Raw genomic sequence first — 20,402 nt, 5'->3', positions numbered from 1 at the left:
ACTTTTCGCATGTACTTAGAATCTGGTCGCTGTAATCTGGATGTTCATAAGTTATCGCCATTTGAAAGACGACCGCAACGTTATATTGTACAAAAAAGAGCCCTCATCTAGGCAATACACAACCCATCGGGCGGTGTATACAGCAAAGAATATGCCTGAACTGCGATTCTTCTATAAATATTAGATTTTGCAAGAGATGGGAATAAGGCGTCTTAAACCGGGTTAGGGACTGCGTGGACCCGGGTAGGCGGATGGTGATGATGGTATAAACACGAAGGCTGGGAGGATTCTTCTGTAGCTGTTTTAATGAACACGGCTTATTTACACCACACGTACACCTCCCCTTATAGAGAGTATTTCTATAAACATTTTCCTAATACTGGTAATGCAGAGTAGAGGGGAAATGAAACAAAAAAACTTGTTCACTAATATTGGTTGAGTTTCGCGCAGATCCCTAATATTTACGTCCAGACTGGCTCGTTCTGCCAGTTGTCGAAGTCCACCCGTGGAATGTCGTCGCCGTTGCAGTCGACCTTCGGATTCCTGCGCAGAACGAAAGCAAGCGATCGAAAAAATAATACACCTCGTCACAATGTCTCGAAGCTAAAGGCTGCTTTTCACACTTTCTTCAAAAGGTTTTTCCAAAATAATGCACCGTAAGGGTGATGCTCACCAGTTAGCCTCCCTAATCATGGCAAGAGGCTGAACAAATTTCAGGTTCGTATTGTCGCAGATGATGCGAGCCAAACTTGCTTTGCGGATTTCCTCGACTTGCACTGCAACAAAAGAAACAATGATAAACCATGTCAACATGAGTTGCACGTATGTCAGTACGGCGACAGAGGGTTTGCTACTGTGAACAAAACTAAAAAATTGGGCCCACCTCCCCGCGAGGGGAATCCTGTGTAGATGCGACGCATCGTCATTTGGATTGATTCTGAAATCACGTGAAACGTGTCGGGAACGCGTATGATTATTATGTTTTATGATTATTATTATGTTTTATTGGCCAATCTTGGTCAATCTCTCTAAGTGGTATGCTTGGGGCTTCGCTGTTGCAACGACCTTTACTCCGTCATTGTTGCTGTAAGTGGGAGCTTCTTTTCTTTTATTGTAAGTGTTAATCATTGCCCCATCATGCGTTGTATCAGTAGCTTCTTGGCGTAGCTTGAATGAGTCAAGGATATAAGGCGCGTTCGTAGCATTTGATTCTGTCTCGGTTTTGTGGCGCAGTGGGAAGAGCCCCATGTACCTCGCGTTCCGCCCACAGGGTCGTAGGATCGAAACCGGGCGCCGCTAACTATTATTTTTTTTTATAGTGTAGGGGGAGGGGTGTGGACGGACAACGCCGTATGGAGGGACAAGGCGAGTGAATGAGATGCAGTCGCATCTAAAACAGCTCTATGCAGTAAAATGCAACACGGCCCTGTGAACTTAGAAATACAGGAATACCATTCAAGATGCGGCTAACGTGTCATTAGTGCTTGTACCTAATGCTTCATATCAGTAAACGGGCATCTATGGAAGAAAATTCCCTTTTAGTTATCTCGAGTGCAGCTGTTATCTTGCTTCTACTACCATTATTACAAGTTGTAAAATCGCTCTTTTCGCAATGTAATCATGCTCCCTAAGCACGTCCATTCACGGAGCCCAAACACATAACCCGCTTTTTGCGACGACGCCAACAGGATGAGCGCCGAGGGTACGCTCCTGATGAGCGGCATGACGTGCGATGGTACTCGTCGAAGCGTGCATGTTCCTCTTACATGGCAGTTTTTCGCCGCCTCGTGATTTTCCTGAGCGTTCTCAGCGTGACACTTGTGGGGATCCGCTTGATCCCCTTTCCTGCTCCCGCGAGGGCGACCTTCAAACGAGCGCGCTGTCCCATGCCGCATGTGACGTCGCCTCGCGGGCCGACGCGCCGCCGGGCACCAACTGTCCCGCCACCGCTGTCCTCCTCCTCGCCCGCGAACCTGCCTCCTCTCCCCCTCTCCTTATAAGCACGGCACGTGCGCTTCGCGCTCTGTTGCTCTAGCCCAGGGGTCTCAAACTCACATCAGTGAGCGGTCCGCAGTCACGGATTTTAGTCCCGCAAGGGCCGGGAGAGCGAAGAAGGTTGAAACAAAGGGGGGAGGGGGGAGGGGTCAGAGGGGGTGATTAACAAAATGTCAGCTGCCATTCCAGAATGGAGCTGGGCGTCAGGATTCGAGACACATATCGATACCAATCTCCAGAATGACTAAAATGTGGATGCCTATCCTGAAATATCAAATATTATTTAACGATTATGATTCAACATGTGGCGACTTCATTGGGTGCCTCACAAAAAGAGGCGTCAGGGCAGCTGCGTCTCTGTATCATAGTACAATAAACGTTATTGATAGTAATTCACGAGAAAATATTGCCAGTTTCATTTATGAAAGTCACCAAACTTTATTCCTTGAGAACCTCAATGTAGCTGTTCTAAACCTGCTGGCTTGATGCCTGGCAACGCTTGGCTGCGAGTAGACAAGAAATGTCCGCATGAACTTCTTGCGCGGAAACGATCCTCATGGTCGATCGCAGGTGCTCATCAGTCATCCTTGACCGGAGAGCTGGCTTGTTCACCGTCAGCAAGGAAAACAGTTGTTCGCACAAGTAGGTGCTTCCGAACATGGCAATGATCCTTGTAGCCTGTTCACGAAGCGCCGGGAAACTTGCATCGTCAAGAAACTTGTAGACGTCTGGTACAGCCATGTCCTGAAATGTCTGCTTCAACAGAGTGTTAGCTGCAGCTCAAGAAGTTCCATCTGTAACTCGGGCGCTGCGTCATCCACCAGCACCGAAAACGGCAACGAAAAAATCCGGAATTCATCAGTGAGGCTGGTCATGTCTTGGAAGCGTCCTTCGAATTCTCTTTAGAGATCATGCAGGAGGTCAGCGAAGTTATCACAGGATTGTTTATCCACGTTATCAAGCGTCTTCAGGGTTAGAAAATGATTAAACTTCTGAATTCTCATCTGTATCTCCCAAAGCTGCAATTTGGATTGAAAGGCTTGAATATCGTCATGCATTTTCATGATCAGTTTATTTTTTCCCTGAAGTTTAACGTTGAGGCAGCTCAAATGATCAGTGATATCACTGAGGAACGCAAGGGAGTGAAGCCACTTTTCGTCTGACAGCTCAACAATGGCCCTGTTCTTGTTCTTCATGAAGGCGTCAATTTCCTCTCGGAGATCAAAAAATCGTTTCAACACTCTTCCACGACTCAGCCATCGCACCTCTGTATGGTACAAAATTTCACCATATTCTCTGCCAACCGCTTCTAAAAGAGATACAAATTGGCGGTGGTTAAGAGCTCTTGAACGGATGAAGTTCACTGCGCTGAGCACGATTTCCATGACGCTCTTCATTTGCAGAGACTTGCCGCACAGCGCTTCTTGAGCAAAATGCAGTGAACCGCGGCAAATTGATTGGTGATTCTCAGTCCAGCGAGTTTCATCCGCAATCGACCAACGAGCCCGCTCTTGCATCCCACCATTGAAAGCGCACCATCTGTAGCCAAACAAACCAACTTTTCCCACGCTAGCACAGCGTATTCGGCCACTCTTTCGAGAACAGAAAGAATATCCGCCCCTGTGGTGGTGCTTTTCATTGGGATTAAGTACAACAGTTCCTCAGTGACGTTCAGGTTTTTGTCTATAGCCCTTACAAAAATAGCACATTGTGCCTTGTCTGTAATGTCAGTGCTTTCGTCAACTGCAATAGAGAATGCTTCAAACTCGTGGCATCGGTTGATTAATCCTTTTTCAATGTCTCTCGTTAATTCTCTCGGCGACTGTATTTGGAGAGAGGCTTATTTTCTCGATTGTCTTTTTCATGCTGGGACAGGTAGCATCAGCGACTCCGAGGAAGCACTGCTTCACGAACAGACGTTCAGTGAAGGGCTTGGATGATTTGGCAAAAAGCTCCGAAATTACGAAGCTTGCCCTTACCGTTTGTTTCGTCACTTGCTTTGGCCGCCTTTTTGAACAGGTTTTGTTGCTTTCCCAACGCCGCCTTCAGGTGAGTCACTGTGTGCTCGCGAACGTTGCCAGTAAGAGCACCATACTTCTCGTGATGACAAGACATGAAGTGGCGTCGACCATTGTACTCCTTCGGCACAGCCACATTCTGATGGCAGACTAAGCACAACACCTTGTCTCTTGATTCCGTGAAGAAATAAGAAAGTTACCATCGCTCCTGAAAGCATCTCGTCTCGTCTTCCACTTTGCGTTTTGCAGACTGCTTGGACAACGACATTGTGGCTTGCTAGACTTCCACAGCAGAAAGCTTCGCTGTTTGAAGATCGTCAAAAAAAATGTCAAATGTCACATTTACTAAGGCCGCAGGCACGCAGGAGCACAATTATGTAGTGCGCTCTATCATGATTGACTTGGGGCGCCGCTACCATCCACAGTGCTGTCAACAGCTTGCGAGTCGGAGGATAGGCGCTTGGTTTAGCGTCTCAATTTGCGCACGCGAATTTGATGTCTGGAAGTGCACAGTTTCGAAGGGCAATGTGCAATATTTTCCTCAGCACCGAGATGTCACTCTCTCCCAGGCCATAAATAACGCTGCGACACGCCCCTAAACGCACGCGGGTGCATTTTAGAGCCCGAACCTAGAGTCCGACGCGCCGCTGCGCCCTTTTCGCCACAGCTGCGGCGCAGTAAAAGTGTTTGACACAAAGACGAACAGGAAAGCAAATATCCACAAACACCATACAACGCCCGGAAACCTTCGCGCTTTCGAGGAAGCCTGGAAAACTCCGGACAAGCCCCCGTCTTCTCATTAGTGACGTGCAGACCCGTTCGCAGGGTCATAAAACGCCGCGGGCAGTTTCTCCGCAGCCTGTGCTCGCCCAGCCCTGTGCGGAATGTAGAGTGTTCGATCCACAAGTCGCAGTTACTTGTGACCATTGTGCACCCGACTTAACGGCGCCCGAATTGAGGGGCCTCCGGAAAAGAGGGGTGTCCGCTCTGGTAACGCGAAGCCGTGAAAGGCGATATCCACGCGTTTTCGAGCAGTCTCTGGCCACCTGCGTCCTTGGCCACACAAGCAGGGCGCGCACTCATGCATTAACAAAACAAAACAAAAATAAAACAAAAATAAATGAACCAAGACACTCATGAGAGGGCCGCGGGCCGCAATAGAGGGGCATGCGGCCCGCGGGCCGCGTGTTTGAGACCCCTGCTCTAGCCCCACGGATAGGAGAGATGGGGAATGGAGGAAATCGGAGCCGGATAACCGGGGCGCTGCCTGTCCCAGGTTGGCTCGTCTCCCCCCCGCCGCGCCGTTCGGCCGGGGGCCTGCTTTTAGCACTGCTCGGCCGCGCAGGGTAGGCCTACCCCTACCTTACGAGTTGCCCACGTGCAACCTCGGCCATGGTCGCCCGTTTGGGTGAGGTCTCAGGAAGCGCGTCGGTACAACCCTGTCTTGGCGTTATTATGCACTGTACCACTCGGCCAATAAACCCCCTCGTTCACCCTGGCCCTTCGTAGCCTGTCGTCGCCTTTGTCGGTGAGTCGGACCCGTCGCGATGCCTCCCTCGTGGACGCCGCGAACCTCTCTGGGGCATTTTGGATGGGTCATTTCCGGGCGTGGGAAAACACCCTGAACCCCACTTAGGCTCGCAAGGGACCATCGAACCCACATTGGCGCCCAACACCGTATCGACACTGCGACGGAACAGGCCCTTTCTTGGCCTTAGTCCCTGTGCGATTTCCTGAGGTGAGCGGTTCGGCTTTCGAGCACCACGCTTTTCGTCGCAACGTGCTCTGGCCATCCGCCGCCTCTCGCGAACCGAGGCAATTATCTCCCAACCAGCGCGAGCATTTGGCTTTTGGGAGCACAACGCTTTTCGTCGTAACGTGCTACCGCAGCTCGCCGCTGCCCGCGAACCGAGTTTATTATCTCCCGACCCGCGCCAGCATCTCCTGTGTTCTGTACGACTCAACGTAGCGGCGATCCCGAACTTGACGTACGATTTGAACCGCTACGTCGGAAACAAGAACATCGTTTGCTCGGACGACGTTAGCCTGCAGCCAATGTATCTCCAAGTGTAGACGCCAAACGGCCTTGTAGCCAAGCTTGCGTCTCGCTAAGGAGCCCCCTGCGCCTCGTCGAGAAGGAGCCTCCTGCTCCGACGACGATAGCGCGCATTCGTCCTACCAGGCGCAAGCGCCGAGCGCGCTGCGCACGCGTGGACGCCAAGGCCCTGTCGCAAAAGAGCACCTTTCGCCCTTTCGCTCCCACGACACGGCCGGGACAACGTAGCACATCCCCGCGCAGGCATTATACGACCCTTTGTTGTCGATCTTGCCCGCGCGCGTGAAATGCTGTTCGCTCAGCCCGCAGCTAAGCCCATGAGTGAACACTGGTTGTTCCCGAGGCCAAGTTTGTCTTACAATCTCTCGTTTCCCAAGCACGGCGGCCCGCTCGCCGCGTATTTGCTACGGTTTGTGTGGTGATCGGGCAGCGTGTTCTCAGCGAGTTCGACTTTTACGTCGGCGAAGTTCGTTCGTGGTGGACCGTGGAGACGGACCACGTGGCGTTCAGCTGGCTCAAGCGATTACGCGAACCATGCGTGCTGGCCATGTAAGCTGCGCCCGTGACGAACTTCACCGTGCGCAGTGGGAGCGGTAGCACCAAGTGGTGGCGGACGCATGTCGTGAGCCCCCGTGGCCGCTTGAACGTTCCTAACGCGCCTAGCACCCGACTGGCACCGTTGCCACGCGCTGAACGTTGGCTAGTTGGTACGAGCCCTGAAGGGAATGCATTAAGCGTGCAAACGTTGCATTGCCCGGGCGATAGCGCATACCGAGCAGGCCCATTGTCGGCCGGTATTGCATTTAGCAGAGACGAGCAGGTAGGTGCGCGGTGATCACAACGATCCGTGTTGTAAATATGGTTTTAACTGGCTATGTGTGAGCCGTCCTCTGAGATGGAGCGGGCGACGCAGGCGGGTAACCGCTTGTATTGTGGTCAGCCTGGAACGCTTTGCAGCTCGTACTGCTGCAGGCGCGTTTCTTTTATCTCTCGGATTCGTATCTGCTACACGCTATGTCTCTCGCCGGAATTTAAACCACCGAAAGAAATTCCCCCTGAGAGTTTCTTGGTGGTGAGCACCCGCAGTTTGAGGAAGGTATACGATACTTCCGTGACTCGCGGGCGGCTAGGTGAGTGGCCGCAAGACTTTGCGAAGTTGTGCCGCTCCGCTACCTGGCCAAGCATGTAGCGAGCTTATCTCCACTATCCTCGCTCTTGCCGTTGCGCTGAAGGAAGGGAAACGTGAGCGTGGCGGCAAAAAAATTCCCCGCATTTCCCCGAGGGGAAGAATGTGAAAGTGCGAATGCACGAGTTGAATTTGCGCGGTTCGGTAATGTTCGCGAAAGAGAGATCCCACACACACACACAACTACAAAGAAAGAAAGATGCATTTATTCACAGACACCTATTTGTGTTGTCGTTGTACTTGATTGCTAGAGCGGATCTCAGCTTTGAAATTTCGTGTCAGTACTCGTTTAAGCGGGTGCATTAGCCCTTCTCACGCCCGATTCCTGGCCAATCCCCCACTCCTGGCCAGGCAGCGCGCGCCCATCTCCCCCCGTTGCTAGGGAAGACGAGGAGCGCGCGCACCCGCAGCTGTTGCTATGCGGACTACGGCGGCGGACGATTCAGGCTCACTTAAGAAGTGCATTTGCACTTAATATTAGCCCCCGTCGCTAACCCGGAATTCCTGACGCGCACCGCACCTGACGGAACCTATCCCCATGTGCTTGCACGTGTTCGTCGGTGCGATCGTCGAAAGGAGCACTGCCACGAATATGGTAATCCCTAGACGAGAAGCGTACCCGCGGTACCCCATGTTGTCCGCCGGCTTTGCCTTTGGCAGAACAAACCTCCCCCGAATGCAGCAAAAAACTCCGTTTTTTAAATATGTAAATAGCTCGTCTTGGCTCTTTGCGAGTCGTACTCCGAGATGGAGCGGGCGACGCTGTCGTCGGAGGCTGATGACCGCTGGTACTGCGGTAGGCCTCGCGAGCTATGCAGCCCGGCTGCTGTGAGCACGTTTTTTTCCTTTATCAATGACCCGTACTTGCTATGAGTGGATAGGAGTTCTGCCGATAAAATCTCACCCGATAAGGCCCTAAGAGGCTCAGCTAGGGTGGCGATTTACTGCAGTCTAGGGAAGCCGCGTTGAGCTTCCCCGATTCGCGATGGGCCGGATAAGCGAGCGACCGTAAGACTTTAACCCATTAAGGGACCGGTTTATTTTTTATAAATTTTGTCAAACCTGAGGTCATGTTTCAACGTATATGCCTCCAAATTAGTCACTGTGAAATTACCATTGTGAACGTGCTCTTCGTTTTCAAAATATGGCCCGTGACCATATGGTTACGCTGGGCTCTTAGGCTAGAGTAAAAATAACAAAGGGACAAATTTTATTTCAGGCCTTGACACATAACAAAAACATGATTATGGATTTGTCGGGCGCCTATTTAGTGTGATATGGTATGAAGCACGGGATGCACATGCCGACGTCGCATTTAGTGCACTCTGTGCGCACTGTACTGTTGCAGTTGTCTCTAGAGCACCTGCGCTTTTTCCGTTAGGCACAGTTCCAACGAAGTGGGCTGTTTGGTCATACCGTGGACCGCAAAGCCCACTGTCCCCGAGCGCCACCGTTCGTCGACGACCTGGTCCTTTTGGCTTGTTGTCCCATCTTGTGAGGTAGGTTTGAGCGATTTGCCTCCGGAATTCAAGTTGAGTGATTTTGGATCCGGCGCTGCGGATAAGCGCCAAACCGTTGCTTATGGCTACGTCGCAAAGCCAAGTGAATATTGGCCACCACCATTTCTTGCCGCGAACTGCTATTCGGTAGGCGCCTACGTTTGCGTCCATCTGGTCAGTGCCTCCCATAAAGCAGTTTTATTGGGTAACGGCATTAGGGCGAGGCACTTTGATCCCCTTTTTTTTGTGCACGCGAATACCTGTCTGCTGAGGACATGGGTTCTATGCCGTGCACGGTGCTTGCGATTGTGACAACAGAGTTGTCCATCCAGCGCACAATTATTAGCCCGTCATCCGAAAGCCCGTGCACTTCGTACAGACGGGTCTTGCGTGTGTTGATAGCAGGCCGAGTGATGGGGCATTCTTTCGGCACACGGTTTTTCCTCACTGTGCCTGTGGATTCATAGTTCTTTTCTTTCAGGTGCCTCAGTAGATGCAGGCTGGTGAAGAGGTTGTCGAAACGAAAGTGATAAGGCAGATCATGAACTTCGACGGGAAGTTAATACACCATTTCGAGGAGTGGTGCAGCGGCTTTTCCAAATTCATTTTCATACTGCGTGCTTGTTCCACTGTCTTTCTGCTTTTCTTGGTAGACTTCAAAGTTTGAAAGGTAGCCATTTTTCGCATTCAAGCACCACAGCTTGTACCCGAAGCGAAATGGTTTGCCGCGTATGAATTGCTTGCAGCCATGACGACCATAATATTCTATCATGCTTTCGTCATAACTCAATTGACTCACAGGCTGAAAGTGGTGCTGGAACATTGCCTTCAGTAATGTCATCAGGGGCCGCAACTTTGTGGGTTTGTCGCTTAGAGTAAGGCTCCTATTGTCGGCACAGTGAAGAAACCTCATGATTTCTAGGAAACGGTTTCTTCGCATGGCGTTGTATACCATTTCATTCCGCATGTCGGTTCCACTGTCCCAGGAGCACTTCTTTCTTGGCAAGCGTTTGTAACCGGAGAGAAGCAGTACACCCAAAAAACACTTCATCTCCTCCTTTTTGACCTCGAGGTCTGGCATATTCAATAACAAAGCTTAGCTCCTTGTTTTTTCTACCAAGAGATGACGCTTCCGTCAAAAAAGAGCTCAACAATTCTACAGGCGAAAGGTCTCTGTAAGCGGTGAAGTCTGGTTCCGGAAATATTCCGGAATTTTTCACAAGGTCGCTATTCTTCCACTTGGTACTTGAAGATGAATTCGCGTCAGCGCTTTTCTTTTTTACGCATAAGGAGCCATTTTGTGATTCATCGCTTTGTTCTTCACACTCTGCTTCATCTTCATCGCAATCGCATCCACCAATACGACGGCCGTCGGCAAGAACCGTTTCAGCACCTACTCTAAGCTGCCTACTACTAAGGTTCTCTATGAGGCCGCCAGAATCCTCATCAGCAGAATCTTGGTCCGACTAAATGGTAGCCTCAGGTGGCTGAATGTATATAGCCGACACATCTTCATCATCCTCTACGAGTATTCCGGCTATTTCTTCTAAAGTCAACCTAGGCAGAGAAGAAATTGACGCATGAGTGGTGCGGAATTACCGTAGAAGGAGCGTAAATTCAAGTAACGAAATTATTCAAAATACGGAGCCTAAAGGCCCAGTGTGACCATTAGGCAACACGTAAAATAACACGCTTTTTCACTAACAACACTGTAAAGTCCACTTAAGAGATCAGCAACCAGGCGCCCGGGCTACGCGTGAGTACCCGCCACTCTGTCCGGGGGCTCAGCACTGTGGACTCTAGGCCGCAGCCGTCGCCAGTTCGTCACGGCGCGCACGGGAGACGGATCGTCTGGCCCACCGCATACCACAGGGATAATCCCCCATTGAGAACGCAGGCGGCGCCGCCGGGTTCCGAGAACCATCGACGAGACGCGCGGAGGTGGTGCAATAACCGGCGTCGAAGCGCGCGCCGCGCGAGACACCATTGTTAACGCGCACCGCGCGGCACAGTGCACTGTCGCCACCTTTCCTTCTCACCCCGCGGGGTCGCGCGCACTTGCTCGCCCGCGGACGTGCCGTTGACCCAAAGATGGCGGCGCCTCATTGAAAATTCCGTAGCGCGCTGAGTGACAGCTGTCTACGTGAATTTGGGCACTCCCTTACGCGTGTACGGACGCTACAGGGGCGTTCCCGAGAGAGTGTGATCTCGAGTTGGTATAAGGCCGAACTTGGCTGTTAGAAATCGTTCTTGCGTGAGCGCTGAGTGGGCAGTTCCCGGCGGAACAAGGAGTCTCGACCGTTAAAGCTAGGTTGGGATTTGTGAGCCCCCTAGGCTAGAGGTTAAGATCGCGTCAGAAGTTTAGGGTAGAGCGCCGTACCGGGCAACTAGACGGATCTTGCGGCGAGACAGAGTCTCGGCCGTCGTTTCTCGAGGTGTTTGTGCACGCTCCGAGGGTATGAGAGTTAGACGAAGTTGAGAAGCTCAAGTGATTTGTGCGCACTTGGAGCTAGCGTCTAGCGGAAGCTTGAAGGTTTTCTTTTCATTACTCATGTACCCAGTTTTTCTACTGTAAATAGCTGTGTATAAACTCTTCGTTTCACTTAATCAACCCCAATGCCTCGAGTTCGTCAATTCGACCGCCGTCTCCAAGAACTTCAACCCCATCGCCCTGCCATCCTCCTGCCAAATCAACCGGAGCCCGGGCGATTGGGTTCCTGATCGACGCCGGACTTCGGGGAAACGATCTTTACTGGCGCACCCGGCAGGATTTGGCAGAAATCACCAGGCCACAACCAGAGGCAGCAAGCGGACGCAAGCCCGCCTTCATCGGCGGCAGCCGAGCTCCGCGCGGAGTGGAGCGGCAGAGCCAAGCCAGCGACGCGGCAGCCGATCACCGAAGGTGCGGGTCAGTGGGATTTCTTGCGCTTCGTTGTGGTGGTGTAGGCTGAGTCTGGGGTTGCATGGTAGTCACGCGGAGCATGCCGGCGAACGTGGCGGAAGGAGACGGAAATGGTTAGACACATGAGGCGCCACCTCAAGGAGGAACGGCGGCAGGAGGGGTGGTCCAAGCGGAGTCTGAGGCAATAATTCTTAGACGAATGGAGTTGGAGTTTCAGGAACGGGAGAGAAAAGCAGCGCGCGAAGCGGCGGAGCGCAAGGAGGAAAGAGCGCGAGAGGCGACGGAGCGAGAGAGAAAAGAAGCGCGCGAAGCGGAGGAAAGAGCGCGAGAGGCGGCGGAGCGAGAAAGAAATGTAGCGCGCGAAGCGGAGGAGAGGGAGAGAAGAGAGGCGCGAGAATCGTAAGAACGCATACAAAAACTTCGGCTCGAATGTGAAGAGCGGTTGCGAAGGTACGAGTTGGAGCTGGAGCGGAGAAGGCAGACGCCCTTGCGCTCGGACACCCGCGAGCACAAACAATGGGGCACAGACCCAGCGAGTTTTATAGCGACAGTGAAGTCGAATGGCGCCGGCCAATGTTCCGGAGTTGAACTTGGCGATGCCAGAGTAGGTAGCCGTGGCTCCCTACACGAGGCTAGCATTTCCGCCGGTGTCGAACGGGTGGAGACGGACCTTGGGATGAGGAACGACGAGGTAAGCGCGTCCGGTGATACCGTAGAGCGGTTTAATGAAGTGATGCTCGAACATGACGAGCAGTCTCGCAGGCAAAGTTTGGGGATGGATCTGCAGCGCATAAGGCCGAACACGTCGAGCAGTCCCAGTTATGCACTGACAGCAAAGTTGAATACGGGCAGCCCGTCTTTTCAACTTGAAGCCGCGCGAGAACGAGATAAGCTACCTTGGCTGCAGACAGGTGGCGAGCGGCTCAGCCGGGAACAGTTGCATGGAAAGGGAAGCAAGCGTGAGGTGTGTTCCAGCGAGTGCGTCCGGTATAAGAGCACAGTCAAAGGGTAGCCCTGTTGTTGTGAGTGTAGGGCCGCAAGTTACGTTTGCACCAGACACCGAGCTAATACATGCCGAACCTGCTAGCACGGGCAGCACCCAAACTCTAATCGGTGGACCGGAGGAGATTGGCGTCGCACAGGAAAGTCCTGGGGCCCGCCGCGTTCCATATTCCGCTCAAAAGTCGCACGAGAAAGGGAACTCCGTGTCGGGCGCTCAGGAGCTCACCCAGTAGAGAAAGGAGATAGAAGACGAGAAAGCATGTGACGAGACGCGGCGAAAAATAGACGTAGTGTACGATCAGGCTGAGGGAAAGCACGAGTTAAGGGCGGATAACGGAGCTGAGAAGGGAAACGGGGTTGAACATGCAGAAAACAGAGGAGAAAGTGAGAGAGAACGCGAGAAGGCGAGAAGGCGGAGAACAATGAGCTGAGAGTATTTGACTAGGGTAGGAACGATACGGAGATGTCGTGTGGGTTAGGTAGTCTTTAAGGTGACAGTGTAACCGAGAAGGCTGATAGAGAACACCAAAACGCATGCGTGGAGGCTGCGAAACAAAAAATGACAGGTTTCGAAGAGGTTAGGAAGGAGAGAGAAAAACCATGTGAGAATACAGATGCGGAGGAAACAGGGGAACGAGACGCAATCAGCGGTCTCGCAAAACCGGTGTCTGAGATAGAGCTTCGTAGCTTTAGTGTTGGTTGTGGCCATTACCGAGATTTAGTCGGGAGCCGTGCAGGATGGGTTGACGCACTAAGTTCTGCGACCTGGAAGTGTGTCACAGGCCCTAGTTCTGAGTTGTGCCAGGATGAGTGCGTGCTGGGACAGCCGAAAAACTGTCTTTGTCAGGCCGCTGCTCAGAATGCACCTAGCGTGCAAGAGCGGCTTTTGGTAATGACAGGCGCTTGTGAGGTTGTTATTGTGGGGCAGTCTGTGCGTAAGGGAAAAAATGATCCCGAGAAGGTCGTCGCGTTCATGGGCCACCATTCCGCTCCAGCATCAACCTTGCGCTCACGCTGCCAGCGCGCAGCATTGCCTTACTTTGGGGCATTGGAGAGGCATGGCCACTTGGCCTATGGGACAGGAAGCGAAGTCGCCTTTTGCGATACCACTCCGTATACCCAAAGTTGTGTTCCCCTCATGGGGCTAAATTGTCGAGACTTGCGTTGACATTGCAACGCTACACGGCCTGGATCATCTGCAGAGGGGTTGGAAATACTCGAATGCACAACCCTGTTTTCGGAATGTTGCTTGGGGAGGCTATTATTGAATTGCCTCCCAGCCTTAATAACGCCACGACGGACGTGAACGTTCCCGTTCACCCGTCCTTTTTCGTCGGTGGTGTGTGTGTGTGTGTGTGTGTGCCGTGGTTGTGCGCGACGAGGTGCCTTGGGTGCTCGACCCGCGCACCGAATTGATCGATCCGCGCACCGAACCGAACTTTCCGTGCACTGCAAGTGAGCGAAAGCACAGCCGAACATTCTTGAAGGAACGTTATCAGGCTACGCCGTCAAGGAGGACGTTTGCGCGCGTGCGCGTAGTGGCAATGCAAACTTTCTTAACGTTTTATTTTTGTGGACTGCAAAATTGCCCGTGTGGTTCGCGAGTCTTTATTCCTTTTGTTCTTGTTGTCGAGTGCCGGAATGTTTGTGCGTGTTTGCAGTTATAGCGCGCATCAGTGTTATAGGTTGAGTTGTCTCTTGCTCGTGGCGTTTACGCGCCCCGGAGACACGACCCAATTTCTTTTTTACTCGCGCTTACTGTTTTTAGCATTGTTTGGTGTTTTTCCGGTTTGCTAGAGTATTCTGTCCCTGTTGAACGCTTAGTGAATAGGTTATGTTTGTAGTTTAGATGAGAGAGGGTTCGGATCAGCTGCAGAAATGGAAGGGGGCTCATTTGTGGTTATACCTAGCTACTTCCACGTGTTTTTTTTTTTGTTTCGCTGTTATTGCTGAGGGAGACATGAAAAGAGTGGCCCTTTTATATTCTTTTCGGATTGACTGAACCAAGAGGTCCAGTAACCCTCTTAAAGGGGGGAGTTGTAATGTCCACTTATGAGATCAGCGGCCAGGCGCCCGGCCTGCGCGTGAGAACCCGCCGCTCTGTCTGGGGGCTCAGCACTGTAAACTCTACGCCGCAGCCGTCGCCAATTCGTCACGGCGCGCACGGGAGACGGATTGTCTGGCCCACCGCATACCACAGGGATAATCCCTCATTGAGAACGCAGACTGCGCCGCCGGGTTCCGAGAACCGTCGACGTGACGCGCGGAGGTGGTGGAATTACCGGAGTCGAAGCGCGCGCCGCGCGAGACACCATTGTTAACGCGCCCGGGGCTGCACAGTGCACTGTCGCCGCCTTTCGCTCTTACCCCGCGGGCTCGCGCGCGCTTGCTCGTCCGCGGGCGTGCCGTTGACCCAAAGATGGCGGCGCCTCATTGAATATTCCGTGGCGTGCTGAGTGACATCTGTCTACGTGAATTGGGCACTCCCTTACGCGTGTACGGACGCTACAGGCGCGTTCCCGAGAGAGTGTGATCTCGAGGTGTTATAAGACCGAACTTGGCCGTTAGAAATCGTTCTTGTCTGAGCGCTGAGCTGGGCAGTTCCCGGCGGGACAAGGAGTCTCGACCGTTAAAGATAGGTGGGGATTTGTGAGCCCCCTGGGCTAGAGGTTAAGATCGCGTCGGAAGTTTAGGGTAGAGCGCCGTACCGGGCAACTAGACGAATCTTGCGGCGAGACAGAGTCTCGGCCGTTGTTTCTCGAGCTGTTTGTGTAATCTCCGAGGGTAGGAGAGTTAGGCGAAGTTTAGAAGCTCAGGTGATTTGCGCGCACTTGTAGCTAGCATCTAGCGGAAGTTTGAAGTTTTTCTTTGCATTACTCATGTACCCAGTTTTCCTACTGTAAATAGCTGTATATAAACTCTTCCTTCCACTTTATCAACCCCAACGCCTCGAGTCAACGCCGCCTGTATAAACAGTGCCTAACGCGTGAGCGAAAAATGGCCAAACAGCCACTCTCCTGTTGCTCTCTCCTACCCTTCCCCGCTCCGTAGCCTTCCAGCGTGCTTTCGTGTCCGCCAGCCAGCGCCGCTTCTCGGAAACTATGCAAAATAGTGGAAAGTTTGTTTAGCGTTCCCGAGGCGGCGCTCCTACGCCTTCTTGTTTTTCACCATGCCTGTCTGTCTTGGTCTGTCACTGATAAAACTTCCTTTGTCACGAAGCAAAATCCCTTGCGCTGCCGCAGGCTGTTGCCGGCTATGCGCGCTTATCTACTCGGATCACAGGCCCTGAAATTTTCTGAGTGGGGCATCCCCCCTCTATCCCCTCCGCATTTGGGTATTGTTTTGACCCCCCTATTCGCAATCCGCATCGGTACGCACTTCTAAAATTGAGGACTGTACTGTAGAAGCGCCCGGACAGCGTGGCGGGATCCAAGCTGCTTATCCTTTTGTTTCCTATAATTTTCGGAAGTTTACAAGCACGTGATATTATTGGAAAGTAATCGTAGAAGTGAGCGCCTGAACAAAAAACGTGCACGCAATTTTTAAAGCAAAGCTTTTTACCTCTACCCCCCAAGGGTTCTTTCGCGACCGTTGGTGTCACCAGAAAACTCCAGCGAACAAATAAAAGAATTTACTGGCACCGCCGGGAATCGAACCTGGAACTAATAGACTAACAAAGCGAGAGCCCGTTCTCTAACCGATTTAGCTACCAGCACACGCAAAGACTGGGAAGACAGGTGGTGTACTCACCAAGCACATCATCTACGGGTTTACTCCCACCGTTCTCGCTGAATGCCACGTGAAAGCGTCACGCGACCACTCATGCCCGTCTAGCAGCCCTGTGCGTACCTTGCTCATGTGCTAAGAGTTACACCAATGCATGGCATCTCACTTCTAGTACGCCTGTGCTAAAGCCTGTGGCCTCCAGTGTTCGCGTTAACAATTACAGCTCCTTGTCGTCCGCCCTCACGCCAAACCAAGGAATTCATTCAAATACTCCTTAATGGCCAGGCCATCACTCCAAGCCCCAGCATCAAGATCCTGGGCCTAAATCTCGAGGCTAACACCACGAGTGACGTGTCCTTGCAGCGCCTCAAAAACAGCATTAATCAAATCATACACATGATGAGGCGAGTTGCCACCAAGAAGCGAGGCCTAAAGGAATCCGGTACCTGTCGATTAATTGAAGCTTTTGTCCTCTCGAGAGTTACTTACGTCAAACCCCTGTCTTCTTCTCGACAAGGAAGACATAGAGATGCTTTATATAATGATTAGAAAGTTGGTCGAGCAGGCCATTGGTCTTCTCATGAGTGCGTCCACACAGAGGCTGCTTAGCACGGGGCTCCACAACACGGTGGAAGAGCTGATAGAAGGCCATCTTTCTAACCAGAAGGTCCGACTCAGAACTGCGATGGGTAACCGCATGCTTCACCAGATTGGCTGGGCAGCCCAGAATGTCACCTCGCTTGACGTACTCCCGGACTCTTGGCGACTAAAACGAAAGATGCTCCCTTTGCTTAGAAATACGAACCCCTCACATGACGAGGGTCACCGAAAAGCACGGGCTCAACCTCTAAACACCACCCTCGGTGGGTATCATGCAGTTATCTAGACAGACGCCTCCAAACATCGAGGGCAGCAATACACCGTCATTGTGGTTACTACCAGAACCAACCTCCTTGCGTGTAGGTCGCTTAGGACCCAAGAAATGACGGCAGCAGAAGAGGCAGCCATCACCTTGGCTCTCGCTCAACCGGGGGTTCGGAGGGTAGTCATCGATTCCCAGCAAGCCTACTGGAATTACCAGTAGGGTTGGGTGTCCTGACCTGCACTGCGCGTGCTAAAAAACCGACTCCCCAAACGGTTCCATGCAGCTCATCTGGACACCCCCTCACGCTTCAATGGAGGGCAACAAATACGCCCACCCAACAAGCCTGCGCTTTTACCTCCCATGCTATGGAGCTGCACGAGGACAGTCACCCGCTTGTCACGTTCAGGGAGATAACCCAGCATTATCGCCTTCTGAGACAGACCGTACCTTCGCCTTACCCTGACCTTTCCAGAGAACAACAAGCTACCTTGCGGCTCATACAATCCGGGCTCCTTCCCACAGCCTACGCGTCTTCACTTAATGTATCCGAATCGCTACGACGCTGAATGTAAATTTTGCTCAGAAGTAGGAACACTCCGCCCCGTAATCGGGGTGTGCGACTTTAGCCCTGACCACCCTCCTCTATTTCCGTCAACTACCCAACAAGAGCAATGGGAGGTGCTGCTGTCAGGGCCCTCTCTACCTACCCAGCTTCAGCGAGTGGGCAGAACACTGGACGCGCGGACTGCATATGGGCCCCACAGAAGATGGAGTCACTCCCCAGGGCTGCACTCTGGGCTGTTCAGAAATCTTAACAGAAGTATTTCCTCCTCCTCCTTCTCTGCCGCAAATCTCGTTGCCTCCGTCCGCGGCGCAGAGACGGAGAAGACAGATCGTCTAACACCGGGTTGGAGCTTACTTTAATTTTATAAAAGAAGTTTCCACTCTTATGCTACACCAATACAACTCAATCAAGCACCGTTCATGCTTCATGCATTGGTTTAACCTTAACAAGAATATCTCTGAAGTAATAAATGGGGTGGTTAAGTGCATTTCATTTCTCTCTGGTTTTGCTATTTGTAGAGCGATGTGAGTGAATTTAAGTGACGTCGCATGGGTAATCGTTATGGGTGCCGTTTACAGCTTTGCTTAACAACCACATTCACGGGGTGGATTGGCTCGACTTTTTTTCATCTCTAAATACTCCAGAAAGAAAAATATCAGTAAAATAATGGCTGCCCCATCCGAAAATATCGTTTTTTTCTGTTAGCTATATGTCTACCCGACAATCAGTATGTTCTTAGACTATTTCAGACCGCCTCCGTCTTTATCTTTGGAAAAATGCAGCAAGTATGAAGCGAGCGACACGTTGAACGAGATCCCCAGTGCGCCACAGAACTAGCGCCCCGTCACGGCTAAGATGTAAGCGAAACGGCCCTTGAAGCCCAACATGCAAGCTGACAGACACACGTCGTAGAAGTGGGTGCAGCGTTCGCGACTCGCGAGCAGTGACGTAAGGCGAGATGTCCGCCGGCACGCGCCACATAGCGGATCAGTGCCTGAACGAAGCGTCCCTACCCTTCCCATTGAAAAGCGCGCGACGCGTCAGGCAATGTTAATACAGGCGGCGTTGCTCGAGTTCATCAATTCGACCGCCGTCTCCAAGAACTTGAACACCATCGCCCTGCCAGACTCCTGCCAAATCAACCGGAGCCCGGGCGATTGGGTTCCTGGGGCCCTATTCTCGACTGCACAAATTGCCGGCAATTCAGGCAATTTTCCGGAAGTCTTTTCTGATTGGCTTTCAATTTTGGTCACGTGCTTCCGGTTGACAAAGCGGTTGTGTGTGCTGTCGTCATTTTGACGTTTCATGTCGTCTACGGACACCAGTTCTAAAGTTTGCCTTATTTTTCGTTACTAAAGGCGCATAATTCTTGGCCGGCAATGAAAAACCAGACTAAATGCAGCAGACACGACAACGTGAGCCTGCCTTTGCTATTCAACAACAATACTGCTTGTAATACACACCCCCTCTGTGATTAGCTGAGAAGGCGTGACGTAATTTAAACAGATGGCGGGAACGATTACGTCATGCATTGGCAACTTCAGCCTGCGTAAAAGTGACGTAATGCTACGTAACAGCTTGAAAATGGCGGCTGTTTTTGTCGCAAAATACAAGCAAAATAGGGCACAATATTGCCCCGGCTTACGGCGCCGCGAAATGTGCGGCAATTTGCAGCAGGCGCAGTTTCGCATGCGCGCTGTTTAAAGCATGTTTCCTAGCGAAACAAACTATAGTTTCAACTGCTTCCAAGTCAGCGATCATGGAACATACAAATAACATGCAGTATTTTGCTTTTATGTTTGGCAATGAAAGAAAAATTATTTGTTTGGCGTAACCGCAACATAAGAGGGCAGTACAAGCCTCTCCATGACAAAGAGAACCCAATGCATGACATTTGTCCATACTTGTCCTAGTAAGCTGTTGGGTCACATGATCGAACTCAAGAGAAAAATAACAATGAAAAGTGACTATTTAGTTCATTGCAGCGCTGATTGCAGTCGAGCTTGACGAATGAGTGAATCGGCGACATCGGTGCGCTCCGCGGTTATCAGGCGCAGCGCTTCGCTGCTCTTATGTGTCATAGAAGCGATGGTCGCGGCCGTCTTTTTCTGTGATCACGCCATAAACTTGTAACATAGCAGCAGACGATGGCGTGGCGGCGGTGGCGGCAGGGATGGTGATAACGCAACAAAGCTTGCATTGAAGCAGAGAACCCAGTTATGTTAATAAAAGCGATTGAAAGAAATAAATAGATGCGGTAAAAAAATTGTGTGATGTTCTTTAGCTCGAAATCCGCCTTTCGCTCGCTTTTGGATCAACGTTACTCGATCGCCTTGTGGTGTTGGCGCCAAATTTGACCTCCAGAAATGTGCTTTTTTTTAGCCTCAGCTACCGTCTTAATTTTTATAGTACATGCCAAGTGTTTTTATATCTTTCTTGCACAATATTTGATACCTTGGTAGCGATCTTTGTGAGTGACTCGTCAAATTACACTGCATGTCGTCATAGCTATAGGTGCAGCACGTCACTGATTGCTTACGTCATGCTTACGCAAAAAAACATGGGCGAAATGCCGGCAATTTGTGCAG

The 20,402-nt window shown here is 51.6% G+C and overlaps 1 protein-coding gene across 1 annotated transcript in view; it reads right to left on the bottom strand.

Moving 5' to 3' along the window:
* Window positions 1–287: 287 nt before the first annotated feature.
* LOC144177755 (salivary peroxidase/catechol oxidase-like) overlaps window positions 288–20,402 on the bottom strand; it is a 280,303-nt gene continuing 260,188 nt past the window's right edge. The window contains exons 16-17 of the mRNA XM_077705328.1: window positions 674–776; window positions 288–543 (exon numbers count right to left, since the gene is read on the bottom strand). Coding sequence (XP_077561454.1) covers window positions 462–543; window positions 674–776 — 185 coding nt within the window. The 3' untranslated portion in view covers window positions 288–461. The remainder of the gene's footprint in view (window positions 544–673; window positions 777–20,402) is intronic.

The sequence above is a fragment of the Haemaphysalis longicornis genome, unplaced genomic scaffold (assembly GCF_048455015.1).
Source record: "Haemaphysalis longicornis isolate Haplotype H1 unplaced genomic scaffold, Haemaphysalis longicornis Haplotype H1 scaffold_1, whole genome shotgun sequence".
Taxonomy (NCBI): domain Eukaryota; kingdom Metazoa; phylum Arthropoda; class Arachnida; order Ixodida; family Ixodidae; genus Haemaphysalis; species Haemaphysalis longicornis.
Note: the sequence above shows the minus strand (reverse complement) of the source record. Positions and strands in the feature narration are given on the sequence as shown.